The 18,791-nt window shown below is 30.1% G+C and overlaps 1 protein-coding gene across 1 annotated transcript in view; it reads right to left on the bottom strand.

Annotated features, from left to right (window-relative positions):
• Positions 1 to 16,959, bottom strand: part of LOC145329296 (adhesion G protein-coupled receptor L2-like) — a 46,595-nt gene extending 29,636 nt beyond the window's left edge. The window contains exons 1-8 of the mRNA XM_080173357.1: positions 16,846 to 16,959; positions 16,067 to 16,153; positions 14,321 to 14,404; positions 12,343 to 12,405; positions 11,841 to 11,918; positions 11,222 to 11,269; positions 5,970 to 5,996; positions 5,685 to 5,743 (exon numbers count right to left, since the gene is read on the bottom strand). Of these exons, the coding sequence (XP_080029483.1) occupies positions 5,685 to 5,743; positions 5,970 to 5,996; positions 11,222 to 11,269; positions 11,841 to 11,918; positions 12,343 to 12,405; positions 14,321 to 14,404; positions 16,067 to 16,153; positions 16,846 to 16,885 (486 nt within the window). The 5' untranslated portion in view covers positions 16,886 to 16,959. The remainder of the gene's footprint in view (positions 1 to 5,684; positions 5,744 to 5,969; positions 5,997 to 11,221; positions 11,270 to 11,840; positions 11,919 to 12,342; positions 12,406 to 14,320; positions 14,405 to 16,066; positions 16,154 to 16,845) is intronic.
• Between the last annotated feature and the right edge of the window lie 1,832 nt (positions 16,960 to 18,791).

The raw sequence follows: 18,791 nt of genomic DNA, 5'->3' as shown, positions 1-18,791 counted from the left end.
ATCTGAATGTGTGAGAAAGAAAAACAGAGAGAGAGGGAGAGAGAGAGAGAGAGAGAGAGAGAGAGAGAGAGAGAGAGAGAGAGAGAGAGAGGGGGGTTATACTCAACAAATGCCTATCTTAGAAAACGCTTATAATAAAAACTTTGGTTCATGGAAAGGATACAAATACAACAAAACCTGCAAACTTGTTTCCTTTCCATGACCTAAAACTTAAAAATTTTTTTGTGTTTTAAAGCTTATTTTGAATATCTACTATAAGTAGCCCTCTTTCTGTTTAAGTTAATAAATTATATTTAAGTAATACACACATCCTAAATATAAATTGTTAAAATAATGTAACAGGATGTCTGTATGTTTGTCTGTTCTAAAGGATCTTGCTAACAGCTGAACCAGTATGGTTCTCCTTTACAGGGTAGCTCGTCATAAGTTCTTGAAATGTTTTTAACTATTTTGGAGGAGAATACCACCACCCTCCAAAACGATTTATACATTATACATTAAAAATTTTAATTTTTAAAATTTAAATTTTTTATGGAAGTTTGAAGCTTTTTTAGCAAGTAGTAATTATTGAAATAGGATGAGGATGCTATGTTACAATCGACAACTATAAATCAGCTGACCTTATATCCATATTTGGTAATATCTTTTTGATTATCCGTAAAAATCGTTTAATCTCCCTGTAAAAAGAAATTATAAACCTTTTTGGTTAGTTTGATATGTATGTAACAAAAGAATTTATTCTACTCTAAATTTGCAAGTAAACCTTAACAAAAAGATTGTTATTTGTCGATTTTGATAGGTTTTAAGATATGTATAATAAAACACAAAATACATCAATGTTTTCAAGGGAATAAATTCGTTTTTTTAAAGTTTGATTTATTTTAAAATGGGAAGTAATTAAGACTTAATTCTCAAAATAGTACTCTTAAAAAACATTAATCAGTGACATATATCAACTTTTTCCCAGCTTCGTGAACACTTTAAATTGACATCAATTTTAGAGTGGTATATTATGGGTTTTAGAACCCTGTCAAAAGGGGTTTGATCCCTACACCCCATTTCAGCATGTTTTCTTTTCTGGATGCCAAATTAACATATTAAATTAATATGTGATACACTATTTTTTTGGAGGCTTTATTGATGACTGGGCCAGGGGAATACCACAGGATCTGTGACTTGAGTTATAGGGGCAATACTAAGGTAAAGGACCAGTCGAAAATTATCCTTAATTCATCTCCTGGCGACCCTTGTACCTAACAATGTTAGAGCATTCTGCTCTTAATAAAATTGTCCCTGCCCAGGATCTGTGACTTGAGTTATAGGGGCAATAACAAGGTAAGGGACCAGTCGAAAATTATCCTTAATTCATCCTCTGGCGACCCTTGTACCTAACAGTGTTAGAGCATTCTGCTCATAATAAAACTGTCCCTGCCCATCCCTTCTTTATTCAGTCTGCCAATCACACCTTAAATGTGATCCATTATAATTTTTGAGGAATTAAAATATGACTGAACGAAGGGAATGTCACAGATTGTAAAAATCATTTAACCAATGTAATTTTGAAATGATATTCTTTTATATATGTGTACATAAACAATTTTTATCCAACTTGAATATTTTAAATGAGTTTTAAATTAATATTGTTATACTTTTAATGTAATTTTTTTAAGTAAATGATAAAGACAAATAAAGAATCAATTAATAAAAAATGAAAAAAAAATAAAAACATATAGGAATTATAAATACCCATTTCATTTTCAACTTATAAAATATAAACCCTTAAAGTGTTCACGAAGCTGGGAAAAAGTCGATATATGTCACTGATTAATGTTTTTTAAGAGTACTGTTTTGAGAATTAAGTCTTAAATACTTCCCATTTAAAAATAAATCAAACATTAAAAAAACAAATTTATTCCCTTGAAAACATTGTTGTATTTTGTGTTTTATTATACATATCTTAAAACATATCAAAATCGACAAATAACAATCTTTTTGTTGAAGTTTACTTGCAAATTTAGAGTAGAATAAATTTTTTTGTTACATACATATTAAACTAACCAAAAAGGTTTATAATTTCTTTTTAAGGGGAGATTAAACGATTTCTACGGATAATCGAAAAGATATTACCAAATATGGATATAAGGTCAAATGATTTATAGTTGTCGATTGTGAACATAGCACCCTCATCCTATCTCAATATTTACTACTTGCTAAAAAAGCTTCAAACTTCCATAAAAAATTTAAATTTTAAAAATTAAAATTTTTAATGTATAATGTATAAATCGTTTTGGAGGGTGGTGGTATTCTCCTCCAAAATAGTTATAAACATTTCTAGAACTTATAACGAGCTACCCTGTAAAGGAGAACCATACTGGTTCAGCTGTTAGCAAGATCCTTTAGAACAGACAAACATACAGACATCCTGTTACATTATTATAACAATTTATATTTAGGATGTGTGTATTACTTAAATATAATTTATTAACTTAAACAGAAAGAGGGCTACTTATAGTAGATATTCAAAATAAGCTTTAACCCACAAAATAATTTATAAGTTTCGGTCATGGAAAGGAAACAAGTTTGCGGGTTTTGTTGTATTTGTATCCTTTGTATCCTTTCCATGAACCAAAGTTTTTATTATAAGCGTTTTCTAAGATAGGCATTTTTTGAGTATAACCCCTCTCTCTCCTTCTCTCTCTCTCTCTCTCTCTCTCTTTCTCTCTATCTCTCTCTCTCTCTCTCTCTCTCTCTCTCTCTCTGATTTTCTTTCTAACACATTCAGATTTTTACCTGGGGGGTTAGTTGTTAAATAAATATTATTTAATGTATAAAAAGAAACAAATCTAAATTTATATTTTTCTAATTTTTATTTAATCCACAAGCAACTGTGTCTCTAGTATCTAGGGATATTCAAAGGGATATAAAAGGGCAGAAAAATAGCTTAAAACCAACAAACGACTTTTTTAATAAAAATAAAATAGCCTAAAACCTTTCCCAAAAACTATAAGAAGCTTCACTGTAAAAGTGAACCATATTGTTTCAGCAGTCCCTTCTCTACAGATAAAAAAAGCTTACAACTTTATAAAATAGGATATTGTTAAATCTTTTCATTTAAAACTCAACCCTTCTGTATGTAATTGTATGCAGGGGGGTAATGGATATTTGGCTTTTTATTACATTAGTTCCCAAAGTTAATGACATTTTGTTGGTTGGCTAATTAACTTTGGGGACTTTCATAGAATTTTAATTGGTTGGTTTATTACTTTGAGTGTCCAAATGTTTAAACCACCAAATATTGTTTACAAAATGGGTAATTTTGTGTATATTTTCATTGTGAATATCCATTAATTTAACGGCCATTGTCTTATGCCTCTAGTTCCCTGGTTATGCAGGTAGCAAGTGGGTTCGTGGGTGGGTGCGTTAAGTGTGTGTGTGTGTTTTAAACAATTTAATTCTTAAATATCATTCTTTCTATAGATTTAAACAATTTTTCTATTGTCTTTATACCAGCTCAAACATACCGAAATTCGGTTAGTGATTTTATAAAATGAACCAAACTTTTTCATTACATTTTAAAGAAAGTTTGAAGACAAATATTAATAAAGATGTATTATAAAAATATTTCCTAAGTATTGATTTTTTTGTTTTTATCTGTGAGCGAAGAAATGGCTTATTATTCCATAGTTTAATTGTTGCACAGATTTTAATGTGAACTTTAGGTGGAAATAAGCTCGGCATTTTAAACTGATTTTTTTCTAACTTAGTTGAACTTTTAAGGCATTATTCTATGGAAATTACTTTAAAAATAGGAAAAGGTAAACTAAAATGCATTTTGAAAAAATGAATTCTTGATCACTTTAACAGTTGCGCCCCTTGCCGCACCTTAATCGGTCAATCTAGTTCCTAAAATTTTTTGTGCAAGTTCCCTGTTTTATGATGAATTTCCGACCTTAAGTAAGTCAAAGTCAATTTTTTTTGCAGAAAATATTTATTTTTATGTAAATTTTATATTTGAAATATCATAATATAAATTTCAGCGGCTGCAGCTGTAATTGGCAGCTGCCAGCCATTGTAGTCAGTGATTGGCGGGAAAACAGCGGCAGATCTTTATGAATTTTTGATTTACATTATGTAGTCATGTAAGAAAAGCTTAAGTCTAAAATTTGAAATCTCTAAGTCAAAAATTGCGACCACAGGAGTCTTTTATAGATTTCTGGAGACTTGGAGGATCAGGACCTGAAATTGACTTGAACACCTGTATCAAAAAAATATTTTTGCAGTTTGGGCTCTTTCACACACAGAAAATGAGAGAGAAAAAACTGGAGGGGGGGTGTTCAATGCCCCTCCCCGACCGTTAAGGGTAAAGGGTGTTTAAAAAAAAATGCTTCACTTTTTTCAATAGAAAACCTACAGTTTTGATCAAAAATGAATACAAAATAAACCAATTCATGCTCAAGCAATGACATTAAGAAAACCTTATAAAGGTCTTATTTCTTTTCAAGTAACACAATTCCCTAGCAGACAAGAAATTTATATATAGTATAAAATCATTTCTGCTGGTTCTAACAAATATTTTTTTCCAAGAAAATATCATTTCATGTCTAGACACTCTACTAAAAATAAAAAAAAACCTCTGGATGATCTTAAATTTATCTTAAGTCTAAAACCGCTGGCGACCACACATTCAATGGTTTAGATAATTTCAAATGGAAACTAATTTAAATGAGAACTAAGGCTTCTTGGTGCTGCCTGAAACTGCTTTGAGGAGTAGATTCAGGAAATTTTGTCTGTTTCAAAATATCACTTTTCTAGCCTAAGAAATGACTGAAAAAACAATAAAAGTTGGCCAATTTTCAAAAAAAAAAAAACTAACAATGCTGGGTTCTTTAGTCATTTCTTTGGCTAGGACCAAGATATTTTTAAAAGGACAAAAGTTCCTGATTCTACTCCTCAAGGCCATTTCAGGGAGGACCATGAAGCCATAGGTTTGAATTAATTTTTTTTTATTCCCATTTAAAAATAGCTATACAATTGAAGGTGTGGTCGCCAGCGGTTTTTAGACTTGAAATCAATTTTAAATCATCTAGAGGTGTAATATTTTAATAATAATCAGGTGCACGTTCCCACTATCAACCCACCCTAATGTAGAAGTTCTTTAAGTGATTTTTCTAGTGAATAATTACAGAATGTTTACTTCATTGTGACATACTGGTAATCTAATTTATAAGTAGATTTTCTTACTCCATCTAATGGCACTTTAAATGTTTTTTTTTAATTATAAAAAGGGTGGATGGAGGTTTATGTGCTAGCTAGGAACTTTAAGGGAAACTAGTGGCAAAGCCCCTAGATACCTATAATGGCACTTTAAATGTTTTCTTTTGTATTTTGAGAAATAATTTGTCTTTGTTAAGATCAACTTTATTTTATTTATGTTTGCACAACACTGGCACTGCCCTGCAATAATGTTTTAAAGTATATTATATTTTTTGACAATTTCTCTTGGGATGATGTTGTTATAAAGTAGTTAAAAACCTTCCTAGGACATATGAAAAGTTACCCTGTAAAGGAGAACTATATGGGTTAAGCAGTAAGCAAGGTTGTTGGGTACATACAGACAGAAAAACATCCTGTTTTACAATAACTGGGTTTCAGTTTTTTTCATAGTTTGCATTGTTATTATTTACCTTGCAATAAGAAGAATCCATGGCTCTGTCACACCGCCAAAGTGTGTTTTGTACCTTGGCTATACAAAAATTACTAATGGTACAAATTTCAAAACATAATTCAAAAGTATTCATTTTAATGAACATACAAAAATTAAATCCATGACAATCAGACAGTTAGGTGGTTGAAGTAATTCAAGTCTTTATTGAATGTTTAGAATTGGAATGAAAAATCATATCAGCTAAAAAGATAGGTATTATCCTCTTAGAAATTTTTTTTTCAATTTTGAAAAAATGAAATGTTACCTTTTCCTTCATCACAATAATCATCCACTAATAATATTTATGATTGGGTATGCAATATTCAAATTTATTCTTTTAAATCATTTAATATCACAATTCATTCCTTATATAAGTTAAAGTACTAAAGCTACTCTGAAACGTCTATATAAGATAGTAAAATATTTTGACTAGAACTAATAATGACTTTTCAATACATTCATAGAATTGCATATCATATGATAATCTTTACTTGACGAAGCATTACAAAAAACAATTTAGATGCATTTATTTTATATTTATGTATATTGTACAGATTGACCCCTGAAAAAGTATTTTTTAGCATCTGCAGCCCATATTTCTCAACAAATTTTTAAAATAATTTACATGTCCTTTTCTCTATAGATTTCCACATAAGTAGATAAAAAAATATTTTTTTTAAAAATCTATTAACCCATTAGTGCCGAACTTCCCCCCTGTCGTCAGAATAACTGTATAATCTATTAGTTGCTTCGCCCCTAACCTCTAGGGTGGGTGGGGAATGTCAGAAAAATAGCATAAAACCATCCCAAGATATTTATAAAGCTTTCCTGATAAGTAAAACCAATTCAGACCCGAAATTTCTATAATCTTTAGCTTCAGACAAAAACCTTACTACTTTATAGTATGGAACACTATACTAGCAGCGGCTTCGCCCCTAGAGGCATCCAGGGGCCCTTGGGTTTGGGGGGAGTCAAACCCCCTCTTTCAATTACAGTTTTTAAAGAAAAATTTAAAAAAAATAATGAGAGGGGTTTATTATTTTCTAGGTGTGATTTCTCCTAAAGCGGTTGTGGTACTCTCCCCCAAAATAGTTATAAACCTTACCAGGTCCTATGAGAAGCTAAAATGTAAAGGAGAACCATATCGGTTCAGTGGTTAGTGAGATCCCTTAGTACACACAGACACATGTTTGTAGAATGTATTTAGATCCTGTTACTTTATTAAAAGGATACATAACACAGATACTCTACAATCAGTGTCTGTCTGTACGTCCATTTGTCTGTATAAAACAATTCAGAATATAATTATTTAGTACTAGTGGCTACGCCCCTAGAGGCCTTTAGGGGCACTTGGGATGGGGAGAGGTCATTGAATTCTACAACAATATTTCTTATTTTAGATTTAAAAAGAATTAATTTCATTAAGTTCATTCTATTTTTTCTTGTGTTGGGGGTCTTTTTAAAGTGGCGATTTCTCTTTGGAGGGTGGTGGTACTCTCCCCCAAAATATTTATTAACCTTACCAGGTTCTATGAGAAGCTACCATGTAAAGGAGAACCATATCGGTTCAGTGGTTAGTGAGATCCCTTGGTACACAACACACAGACACATGTAGAAAGTATATCCTGTTACTTTATTAAAAGGATACATAACACAGATACTCTACAATCAGTGTCGGTCTGTACGTCCATTCGTCTGTATGAAACAATTCAAAATATAATTATTTAGTACTAGTGGCTACGCCCCTAGAGGCCTTTAGGAGCACTTGAGATGGGGAGAGGTCATTAAATTCAACAACAATATTTTTTATTTAAAAAGAATTAATTTCATTAAGTTAATTCTATTTTTTCTTGTGTTGGGGGGTCTTTTTCAAGGGGCGATTTCTCTTTGGAGGGTGGAGGTTACCTCCCCAAAAATAGTTGTAAACCTTCCTAGGACCTTTGAGAAGCTACAAAGTAAAAAAAGAAGCATATCAGTTAAGCAGATACACAGATAGATACCCTTTCACTTTATTACAATGTTTAGCAAAAAAATATGATTTTGTCGACAATTATATTGAACAACCCAATACATGACAACCCCTCAACCCCCCCCCCCCCAGCCCCTGTTAATCCTTTAAGTTTTATAATAACTTTTTTTTATTTGTTGTCTTACCAACTGTGGGGAATTGTATTTGTATTTTGATTGGTTGGTTATTAAGTGTCCAAATGTTTCAACCACTAAATGTAATCTACAGAAAGATTTTATGGTATAATATCCCTGAGTAAGTACATCAATTTATCGGCCATTGACTTACTATTTTAGATCCCTAACCAATACATTTCTTAGTTGTAGCGTAGTTGTTAATTATTTGGATGCAATTATATATATACAGACGGACGGATGTACAGACAGACCATAATTGTAGAGTATTTGCGCTATTTTTATGAATATATTAACAGCTAGGCTGCAATAAAAATTACGGAAGTATAAACATATTTACAGTCTTTAATTGGCTGTAATTTTAGATATATAGACAGACATACATACATTCCCTAGTTGTAAGGTAGCTATTATTTATTTGGATGCAATTATGGAAATACAGACAGGTGGACGTACAGACAGACCCTAGTTGTAGATTATCTGCGCTACTACTTTTATATCCTTAAAATAAAGTAACATGTTATTGTATGTCTTTGTGTGTGTACCAAAGGACCTTGCTAACCACTGAACCTATATGGTGCTCCGTTACATGGTAGCTTCTACTAGGTCCTGGTAAGGTTTATAACTATTTTGAAGGAGGGTACCACCACCATCCCTTAAGAGAAATCATCCCTAGAAAATAAAAAAAAAATTAAAAAAAAAAACTTTTTCTTTAAAAAATTGTAATTGAAAGAGGGGATTTGACTCCCCATGCAATCTAAGGGGCCCTAGATGCCTCTAGGGGCGTAGCCGCTGCTTGTATTGTATTCCATACTATAAAGTAGTAAGGTTTTTTGGCTCAAGCCAAAGATTACAGAAATTGAAGGTCTGAATTGGTTTTACTTATCAGGGAAGCTTTATAAATACCTTGGGATGGTTTTAAGCTATTTTCCTGACATCCCCCACACGTCCTAGAGGTTAGGGGCGTAGCAACTAGTAGATTATAGGAGATTATACAGTAAAATCCTAAAATGATTAGTCCTATAAGGTCAAAAAGGACGCAATGGCTAAAATGATTAGTCCGAATGCGTCAAATACGACGCACAACAATTTATCAAAATAAAGTATTTAAACTAACTAAAATAAAAGAAAACTTAGCAGAAACTAAAAATATATAACAAATGCTATAATTAATTATGAATAAGTATGTTTTAATTCTTTAAAAGAAAAAAGTTAGGCCTGGTGTGGAAATATTTTCCTATTTTTTCCACTTCTGCCATGAAAATATGATTTCATCTGGTCATCGAATGAAGTAAGAGGCCAAGCAATGTAGAGGACAAAACTTGAAGCTCTATTCAGTTATTTACAAACATTAAAAAAGGACAGCATAAAAAAAATAGAGTGATAGTATAGGTTTGAATTTGTGCGTCGTTTAAGACCCTATTGTCATTAATGGGTTAACAGCCGAGATTTTTAGTGCCAAAGTATGGAAAAAGTGCTTGAGAAACTGGATATAGCTAAATATTTCTTAGTTTTTTATTAGAATATTACTTTTTCTCAACCCGTTAAAAAACAAATAAGAAAGAAGAGCAAGTTTACAATTGATACTTTTTCTATTGCATTAAAAAACATTATTTTTACATATAAAAAACTACTTTTTAAATTTTACTGAATGCTTTTTTCTTATAACCATTTTCCCTCAAATCTTATAATATCTCCTACTTATTATTATGACCTTAAATAAACTCCTACCCAATTTATGCTCATTACTGGAAGGATTAACGCCACCTTTACCAATAAATTCAAGCCCACATATCAAATTAATCTAGGACACATAAAAATCATTCAAATTGTTAAATGTTTAATAAAAATTTGTAGCTGTAATTTTTTGTTTTTTAACTTATTTTAATAAAATAAAAAAATGTTTGATTTCTGTTTATGTAAACTTTTGTTCTACTAGTATGTTTTATAGGATTTCTTTGTGTAGGGGTGTTTTTGCAATATTCACTAGGGTGGGTTCATATCGGAATTAGACAAAGCGGGGATATGCAACAGATAAAATTAACCTTAAAAACATTTCTGACCGAAAAAGAATTTTAAAAAATTGAGTTTTAGAACACGACCACTTAAAAATATAATTCATTACTTATTAGTATGCAACGACGACATTCAAAATTTATTTTGAATCAGAACTATGGCTTCATGGTGCTCCCTGGAAAGGCCTTGAGAAGCTGAATCAGGAACTTTTGTCCGTTTCAAAATATCTCGTTCCTAGCCTTAGAAATCACTAAAAAACCAAAAAAATTTAAGGTTTATTGAGAAGTGTCCAATTTGTAGAGGTTTTTTAGATTTTCTCAGGCTAGGAACGAGATTTTTTGAAACGGACAAAAGTTCCTGACTCAGCTCCTCAAGGCATTTCCAAGGAGCACCATGAAGCCATAGTTCTGATTCAATAAATTTTTGACTCCCATTTACAAATAGCTATACAATTGAATGTCTGGTCGTCAGCGGTTTTAAGACTTAGGATAAATTTTAAATCATCCAGAGGTGTATTATATCTATATAAATTGAGTGCAGATCCCCGCTTTGGCCTCAGAAAAAAAATGTCCAAAATCGACCCACCCTAATATTCACTTATCTAAAAATGCCTTTTAGAACAAGTGAAAAAAGTGCTTGCAGCATGAAATAAATTTCTTGGAAACATCTTTATATAAGTTTTATAAAAAGTATTGAAATTAAGAAGAAAACACGCAATTTCACTTTAAAAAAGCATTTTTCTTGAAATGTTACTTTTTCCTCAGCCACTTTTTCAAAACTTTAGCTCTAAAAATCTCAGCTGTTAACTGATGTAAAAAAAATATTTTTATATCTACTTAAGTGGAAATCTATAGAGAAAAGGACATGTAAATTTTTTAATAATTTATTGAGAAATATGGGCTGCAGATGTTAATAAATACTTTTATTAGGGTTAATCTGTTATAATGTTATAATGTTTGATACTATTTCAATATTTACTTTACTCTTATTTTAGACAGAATGAATAATAGCATGCAGCATGCACCACTTACACGCACAACCACACACATACACATTAGCACAAACACAAACACACCCACATGCACTAACACACACACATATGCATTACCACACACACACACAGGCACTACCTCACACACTTTGACATTATAGTTTGTTGAATGCATAAATTCAAACACAGACACATACACTTATGCAAGGCTTATAGTACTTCTCTATTTGTTACATAACTTATATCCTAATTAATATTTTATAATTTATGTAACTAAAATAATAATTTTGAAGTTGAATCTAGCAAGGAAGTGATGTTATAAGATTTGTACAAAGAGGAAAAGATTAGATTTAGAAATAATAACTTACAAATATTGATTTGACGATGTAAACACCACCACGTACCACGACAATTACCTAAATATGAATAGCAGGTTGTTAGCACTTGAACATAGAATAAATTGTTCTCATTATTTTTCATTATCCTATTATCTAAATAATATTTTTTGTTTCCATTTTAAAATCTTTGTCTGAACTACACATCTCCGCTTAGGGAGGATTTTTTATTGGGTTTGACAACCTTAAAAGATAACAGACTTCTTATTTGTATTATAGAAAGGTGCACCCCTAGATTCAAATGGCTCTACAATAGAAAATTGCTTAAATTTGCTTTAAATGAACATGTTAGGGAGATCTTTTGCTTTAAACAAAAATTATAGAGTAGCTTAACATCTTACAAATACAAATAATGTTTTACTTTGTTTTGTACTAGTTACTTTACCCTTAGCCGCTATAAAAATGGGTTGGAGGGAAAAAATGCAACTTATAACTATACCAAGATATTTATAAAGCTTTCATTTAGAGCAATTTCTGAGATCTTTAGCTCTATACAAACTGTATACTACTACTTTATATTATAAGATGCTGCCTAACAACAAGGAAAAAACAGAAAGTTAAAGTTTAAAGTGATGAAACTAAATAAACTCACATGGAAGGGGAAAGGTATCAGACCGTCCATCTGTAAACATGGTACAGTTTGCATTAGTGGGTAAATCACAATTTCCATCTAAACACATGAATATATAATTTGACTGTATCTACTTCCTGAATCAAGAATAATTCAAAACATAGAATATGTATAATAGGGCGGGTTCATATCGGAATTAGACAAAGAGGGGATGTGCAACAGATAAAACTAACTTAAATAAAATTTCTGACCGAAAAAGAATTTTTTAAAAATGATATTTAGAATGCGACCACTTAAAAATGTATTTCTGACTATAAGTCAGTCGAAGTCATATTTCGCTTAATGTAAATTGAAGCCAAATGAAATACCTCATTTCATTAAAATACCCCTTTTAAAGATTAAAATGATTAAATAATTTTGAAAATGATACTATCCAATTTGGATTTATTAAAAGCTCCAAAACTTATAATAAGAAAATATGTTTATATAACTTTAGTGTCTAATGTCCTCTCCTTTCCTTTACCTGTGTTGCAGATATTTATTGGAGCATCAGTTACATTAAAACACCATCCCGAAAGCAACACATCTAATTATAAAAAAAGTATATAAATTATAAACATATTCAATGTTTCAATTTTAGATAATAACAAGGACATAAACAGTCTTAAAAATGATTTTATTTCTATTTTTGTTTGTGTTTGTATTTGTCAATGAAGATTTGGCTTAAATGTACTAAAATATATTCGACTATAATTGATAAAAAAAATTATCACTATTAAAATTTGTTCAAAACACAGATAAGTTAAGTTAGTGATAAATTGACATTTGTATTAGTGAAAGATGGGGGTTACATTTCAATAAGAAACTTATTTTTTTAAAGCATAGCTTATTCTTGGATTATTAATATTTAACATCTAAGCTAATAATTTAAATATATAATGTAAATATTATATCATAACAATAAAACAATTCATTAAATTTAAAATTATTTGCATACTATTTGGGATTTTTTACATTGAAACAGAACTTATTATGCAATAATTGAAATGAATAGGACTATACAAACAGGCTTAGGGTTATAGCATATTATCTGCTTCACCCTCAGTATCTTTAAAAATACTGCAAATGGGGTAAACAATTAAATATCAAACATAGTTAAAGTTCTATATAAATACATAAAAACAAATAGAAATAGGATTTAATGATGATATTGATAGCCTAGCAACTAAATTTCAGATTTTCTGTTGAAAGATTCTACTAAAAAATAATAATATTATATTAAACAAATCTTTCACTTATTTAGGAGTTTAAAAATGATAAGTTTAATTGTGTTATTAGGACACATTCAACAAATAATCTGCGCACTCCCCCCATTAACCCTTAATGGTCAGGGGGGGGGGGGTTTCTATCATTTTCTGTGTGTGTAAAATTAAGAGCCCAAACTGCATGACTTTTTAAGTATAGGTATGACACATAACTGAGAGTTGGAATTTTTTAAATATTTTCATCCTGGCGGGCACAAGATGCCAGCAAACAGCAGGGTTATCCAGGTAGCAAGAGCAAAAATATTTTTTTTGACTTAAACAAAGCATTTTATCTTACCAAAATACAAAAATATCCTCTAGTAGTACATCCTCATATTAAATATATGTAGGTGTTCAAGTCAATTTCAGGTTCCAGGTATGATCCTGCAGGTCCTGATCCTCCAGGACACCCGATATCTTTAAAAGGCTCCTGTGACCTCAATTTTTGGTTTCAAATTGAAACTTAATTAAACTTAAGCTTTTCTTACGTGTCTACATAATGTATTAAAATTTCATAAAGATCCACCGCTGTTTTACCGCTGACAGTGGCAGCTGGCAGCTGCCAAGTACAGCTGCGGCCGCTGAAATTTATATTTGATGTTTCTAATATAAAATTTACATAAAGATAAACATTTTCTCCAAAAAATTTTCTTCTAGCTTCAAAAATAAGAAAATTACAGTAGAAGGAGGGAAGGGTGTAGTATATTTATAATAGTGGCTTCCCTTTCTCTTATATAGAATCGTTTTTAAGACAAAAATATTATCAAAAAATCCTCTAATTAAAGTTAAATGCTATCAAATGGTGTTTTAGGGGTTCCCCAACCACCCTTATTTGTTTTTATTTTAAAAAAATTGAGGGATATTTTTCTTTTTTTGGGGGGTGAGGGTGTCCCATCCTTAAAGAAGATATTTCAAAACCACCCCAGTAACAGTAAGTTTAATTTCACAAGAGTAGAACCCAATCAGTTGAGCAGTTACCAAGATCTTTTATTAAGACCGATGACAGGTGGTCAAACAGACAGTATTCTACTTTGAATTATAGATAAATAAAACACCAACACAGTTTACTTAAAAATGTGATAAAGATAAAGCCTGCAAGAAATATTATGCTTTAACTGCTGAAAAACTGCTATAAATAGACCCAGCAGTTAGATCAGTGCATTTCAGGCAGATTTCCTTTAAATAAAATTTTCTTACATGTTTCATCTCCAAAAGAATTTGGTGTGCAGATGTCAGTCTGAAGTTTTCCACCCTCACACCACCAGACTTTCTTACAATCACCTTCAGTTAAAGATTATAAATTAATTAATCATTCAAATATTAGATTTTAAATAATAAAGACCCTGGCAAAATTTTGTGTAATTACTAAGGGATCTTGAGGGATAGGACAAAGATTGATAAATTGAATTAAAAGTACCAAAAATTATTTAAGCCAATGATTAAGATAGCATTTTTACAAAACTTTGTGGACCAGTTTTATTTATAATCCAATGTCTCCTCCCTGGAAGTGATTAGTAGAATATTATTAGGTTGATAAAATGTCAGCCATGGCCACTATTTTAAACTCCATACAATTGATACAAGTAACTAATGGCATTTGAAAAAAAATCATGTCAATAATATGTCAGTCCTGGCCTTTAACCATTTTAATTAGATTATTTAATTTGCATCATGACAGAAACTGAATCTTAATTTGACATAGCACAAAAATACATCCTGTTTGTAGTGTAAGCTCTTTCCTACCCTTGGACCGTTATGGTTCTTCTTTGCAATAAAGCTTTATACAGGTCATTGAATGTTTTATAACCATTTTGGGGGCAGGTTCCTTCACTTTCCTAAGAGGAATCGCCCTCAACAAATTTTTTTTTTTTATTTTCATTAAAAAATAAAAATAAAAGTGAATGCTCAAAAACCACTCCTCCCCCCCCCCCCCTCCATCTTCCCTTTATTGCTCCTAGAAGCCACAAGTGATGTGCATAAAATGATTTTTTATAAACTGGGTGTAAAAGACAAAGACAATGCATTTTCCAGTTTATGAGACAACCAGAAGGAAGACTAAGAATAAACTTATTTAGGTTTTTATTTTCATGAATATAACAAATTTTTATGAAAGTAATTTTTCATAATCAAAAGTGTTTCATTGATCCAAAGAAGCTTTACTGTAAGTCATATTGGTCTGTAGTTTAAAAACTATTTTTACACACAAAGGCACACAGACAAACTAATATCAAGCCATCCTTTCTCCTTTATATTATTTACGATTACTTATTATATTTGCAATTCCTTTTATTTAATGAAATCTTCCAATTTTAAACATTTACAAAACAGCCTGCTTTATTGCATCAAGATCCATGACAGATTTATATAGGAAATAAATGTCTATAAATGAGCTCGAGTCTTCCAATGGTAAAGTGTTTAAAACTCATAGTGCTCCAATAATCCTCATTAAACTCTCATTGACCAAAGCAATAAGACCTTTATTCTATTTGTTTATGGAATGGATTAAGTTTTTCACTTCATGTAGATATTTGAATTACATTGAAGTATTTAATCCTTATTTCATAAATAAAAAATATACATTCATAATAGAGTAAATCTAAGAAAACTCTATTTTAAAAGAATTCAATTGTGGCGACACTTCCTTTGTGTTAAAATATTAAAACTAAAATTTTAATCATATTAACCCTTTGGTGATGGTAATGTGAAAAAAAATATAATTGAAAAAATCTTTTTAAATCATTTAAATTAATAAATATTTACTTCTTTCTTTTAGATAGTAATGGCGGGGGAGGAAAATTTATTTATTGAAAAATAGATAAATAGATATGTAGAAAACTAGCCAATAGCGATATATAGAGATATGAGCCAACTCTAGTAATATGTATATTTGAATATATCTAAGCAAGTTAGTTTTTAACTTTTATATAAATATATAACTCTTACATGGCCATCTGTTGAAGATTGTATAAACTCCATTGTCTTCAACATTTTGGCAATTAGCATCCGTAGGAGGTTGACATACCTCTGATCCTGAATTGTAAAAATTATAATTATATCTAAAGATTCAAAGATTTCATATTCTAAAGAACATAATTGTATCTGTGCTTTATTTTAATATCTTTCTCCAAGGACTTCAAATTAAGTAATGAGGATTGCTACTCTTGCCCCCCTAAAAACCTTTAAAACACATGGTTCACAGTTCACAAGTCAGATATTTTTTTTACATTAATCTGAGGGGTTCAACCTACACCCCCAATATTGTTTTACAAAGCCCCTTGTTTATGTAAATTTACTTTTCATATGCAATGGAAAAAAAAAATTTCATATAACACTAATTTCCTTATTCATCAATGAAATTATTTATCTAAATTCATCATATTATGAAATCTTGCTGAATAAAAATTATTATTCTGCAACACAAACACTAGACCTAGATTATCTTATTTGCTATTCTGATCTTTTTTTTACAAATATAAAATAGTTTCCAATTATGACTTTGGAATAAACACTAATTGAAAATAAAATTTTAGAAAACATTCTCTGAAAAATCTTTAAAAATTAGAGAAAGAAACATTTCATAAAACAAGAAAAATTTGATCAGAATTTTTTCATAACTTAAAAATATTTAGAAGTTGGTAGTAGAGGTGTTGCCGTTCAACCCCCCCCCCCCCCACTCCTAGTCAAACCAAAGCCCTTGGGCTAATAAAGGTTAAAACTTTTACCTGTTACAAAACTAATTAACAGGAATAGTAGGAAAACCATCTTGAATGGCTAAATAACTACTAACTATAATTTTCTTAAATATTTTTTCTTTATCTCTGTTTGTTATAATAATTTTATAACTTATCAAGGACAATAAATTACGTTAATACACTTATGTAAACACTAATAATCTTAAAAGTAAAGTTTAACAGTTATAAATCTATCTCAACCATAATATTTAAAATTAGTAACTACTGATGCTTCATAATAAAATATATTTCAAAGAAAAAATCTTCATTATCAATGGCCTGTCTTAGTCAAGCAAATGTAGCTTAGTCATTTTAGATATAAACATAAAGATGAACCATTTAGAATTTTAAAGAAATAAGATCATTGATAGATCATTAATATTGAAAATTATTAACAAAAAAGATAAAATAAACTTTATTAAAGGGAAAAGGAACAGAGTTACATCTAAAACATAAAAATGATGCTGGAGAAGTTGGGACAGATCTAAAATGTAAAAAAAGCTTTGCTCTTAAGAATGATCATTGTTTAAACAAATCATACAACAATTTCTGAAGAATATAACAAGAACAACATCTTCCCATAAGTTTAATTCTAAAAATTGCAGACAAAGGAACAAAATAAAAAGAAACTTTTAGTCAGGGGATATAAGTTAAAACAGAAATCTTCCAAAGCAGCTGAGTAAATTACAATAACTCCATAAAAATCAAATTATCTCTGATATTGCATGTAGATTACAAACAACTTACAGATAAAAAACATATTTTTAATAATTATTTTATGTTAGGATAGGTTCAGCCAAGGTTGGAAGATTCCCAACCTTGGCTGTATAGCTTTTGTATAGGAGCCTGTTTGCTCATAGCCTATAAATATGTTTTTGAAAAACTTAAAATAAAGACTGATTATTTTGTAAAACAAATTGTTTCCATTAACAATAATCATAGTCAGCTATCATAATTAGCAGCCAAGAAAAACTTATTCTTATTTTTGATTTGTTTAGACATACAGATATTTATGTATTAGAGTAGCTTCATAGCCAGGTAGAATAGGTTAATTAACGTAAGAATAAGATAAGAAAATTCTAGGAAACTAGAGGAGTAATACATTATCTTCATAAAATTTATCAGAAAAATTTTCACATTTTTAATGTATAATGTAGCACAACTACTTCACAAATTAAAAGTTTAAATTCCTTGTATTCAAAATTTTATCTGTCTGTCTGTCCATCCATGCATGATGCAGCAAGGTAATTTTCTGTATTTTAGGATAATGAGGAACAATCAACAATAAATGATTTTCATATCCAATTCTAAATTCTAAAGAATATAATTACTACACATGCATATTAAAGTTATTGGTGGAAAAGTTTGGACATGGATATTTTGAACCAACCAATAAAGAGTCCAATGGTTATTTTATATCTACAAAGATAGGGAATGTATTTATAAAACTTTGGGCACATTCTAATATAAGACAATAAATTGACAATCAACAAAATTAACATTCTGCATATCAAAAATTTGGACACTGCTAGTTTGATCTAACCAATCAAGAATTAAGACAACATATGAGAAAACACATTTACGAAACTTTGGTTACCATTAAAATTAAGCATCTAGTTGTATTTTTTATTTACAAAGATTTAAGTCAATACATATTAAAATGTCTTTAAACAACTTTGGCTACCTGCCTTATGGTCAACAAAATTTCTCTTCTGTATCTTAGATTTATGCTTTAAAACTTTTGTGACTGCTAGTCTGTACCAACCAATTAACATTTAACATAACAAATTAAAGAGAGTTTGTTCATAAAACTTTGGGTACCATTACAAGTTAAAGTCCAATGTCCCCTCCTACCCTACCCAATTGTACTATCCTATTATGCAAAAAAATAAATAAATGAAAAATTTCAGATTTTTTTGGACACATTGGGCCTTGGC

Source organism: Acartia tonsa, chromosome 10, assembly GCF_053477335.1.
Source record: "Acartia tonsa isolate MP-2025a chromosome 10, ASM5347733v1, whole genome shotgun sequence".
Classification (NCBI taxonomy): Eukaryota; Metazoa; Arthropoda; class Copepoda; order Calanoida; family Acartiidae; genus Acartia; species Acartia tonsa.
The sequence above is the reverse complement of the archived record's forward strand: the minus strand, read 5'-3'. Positions and strand labels throughout refer to the sequence as shown.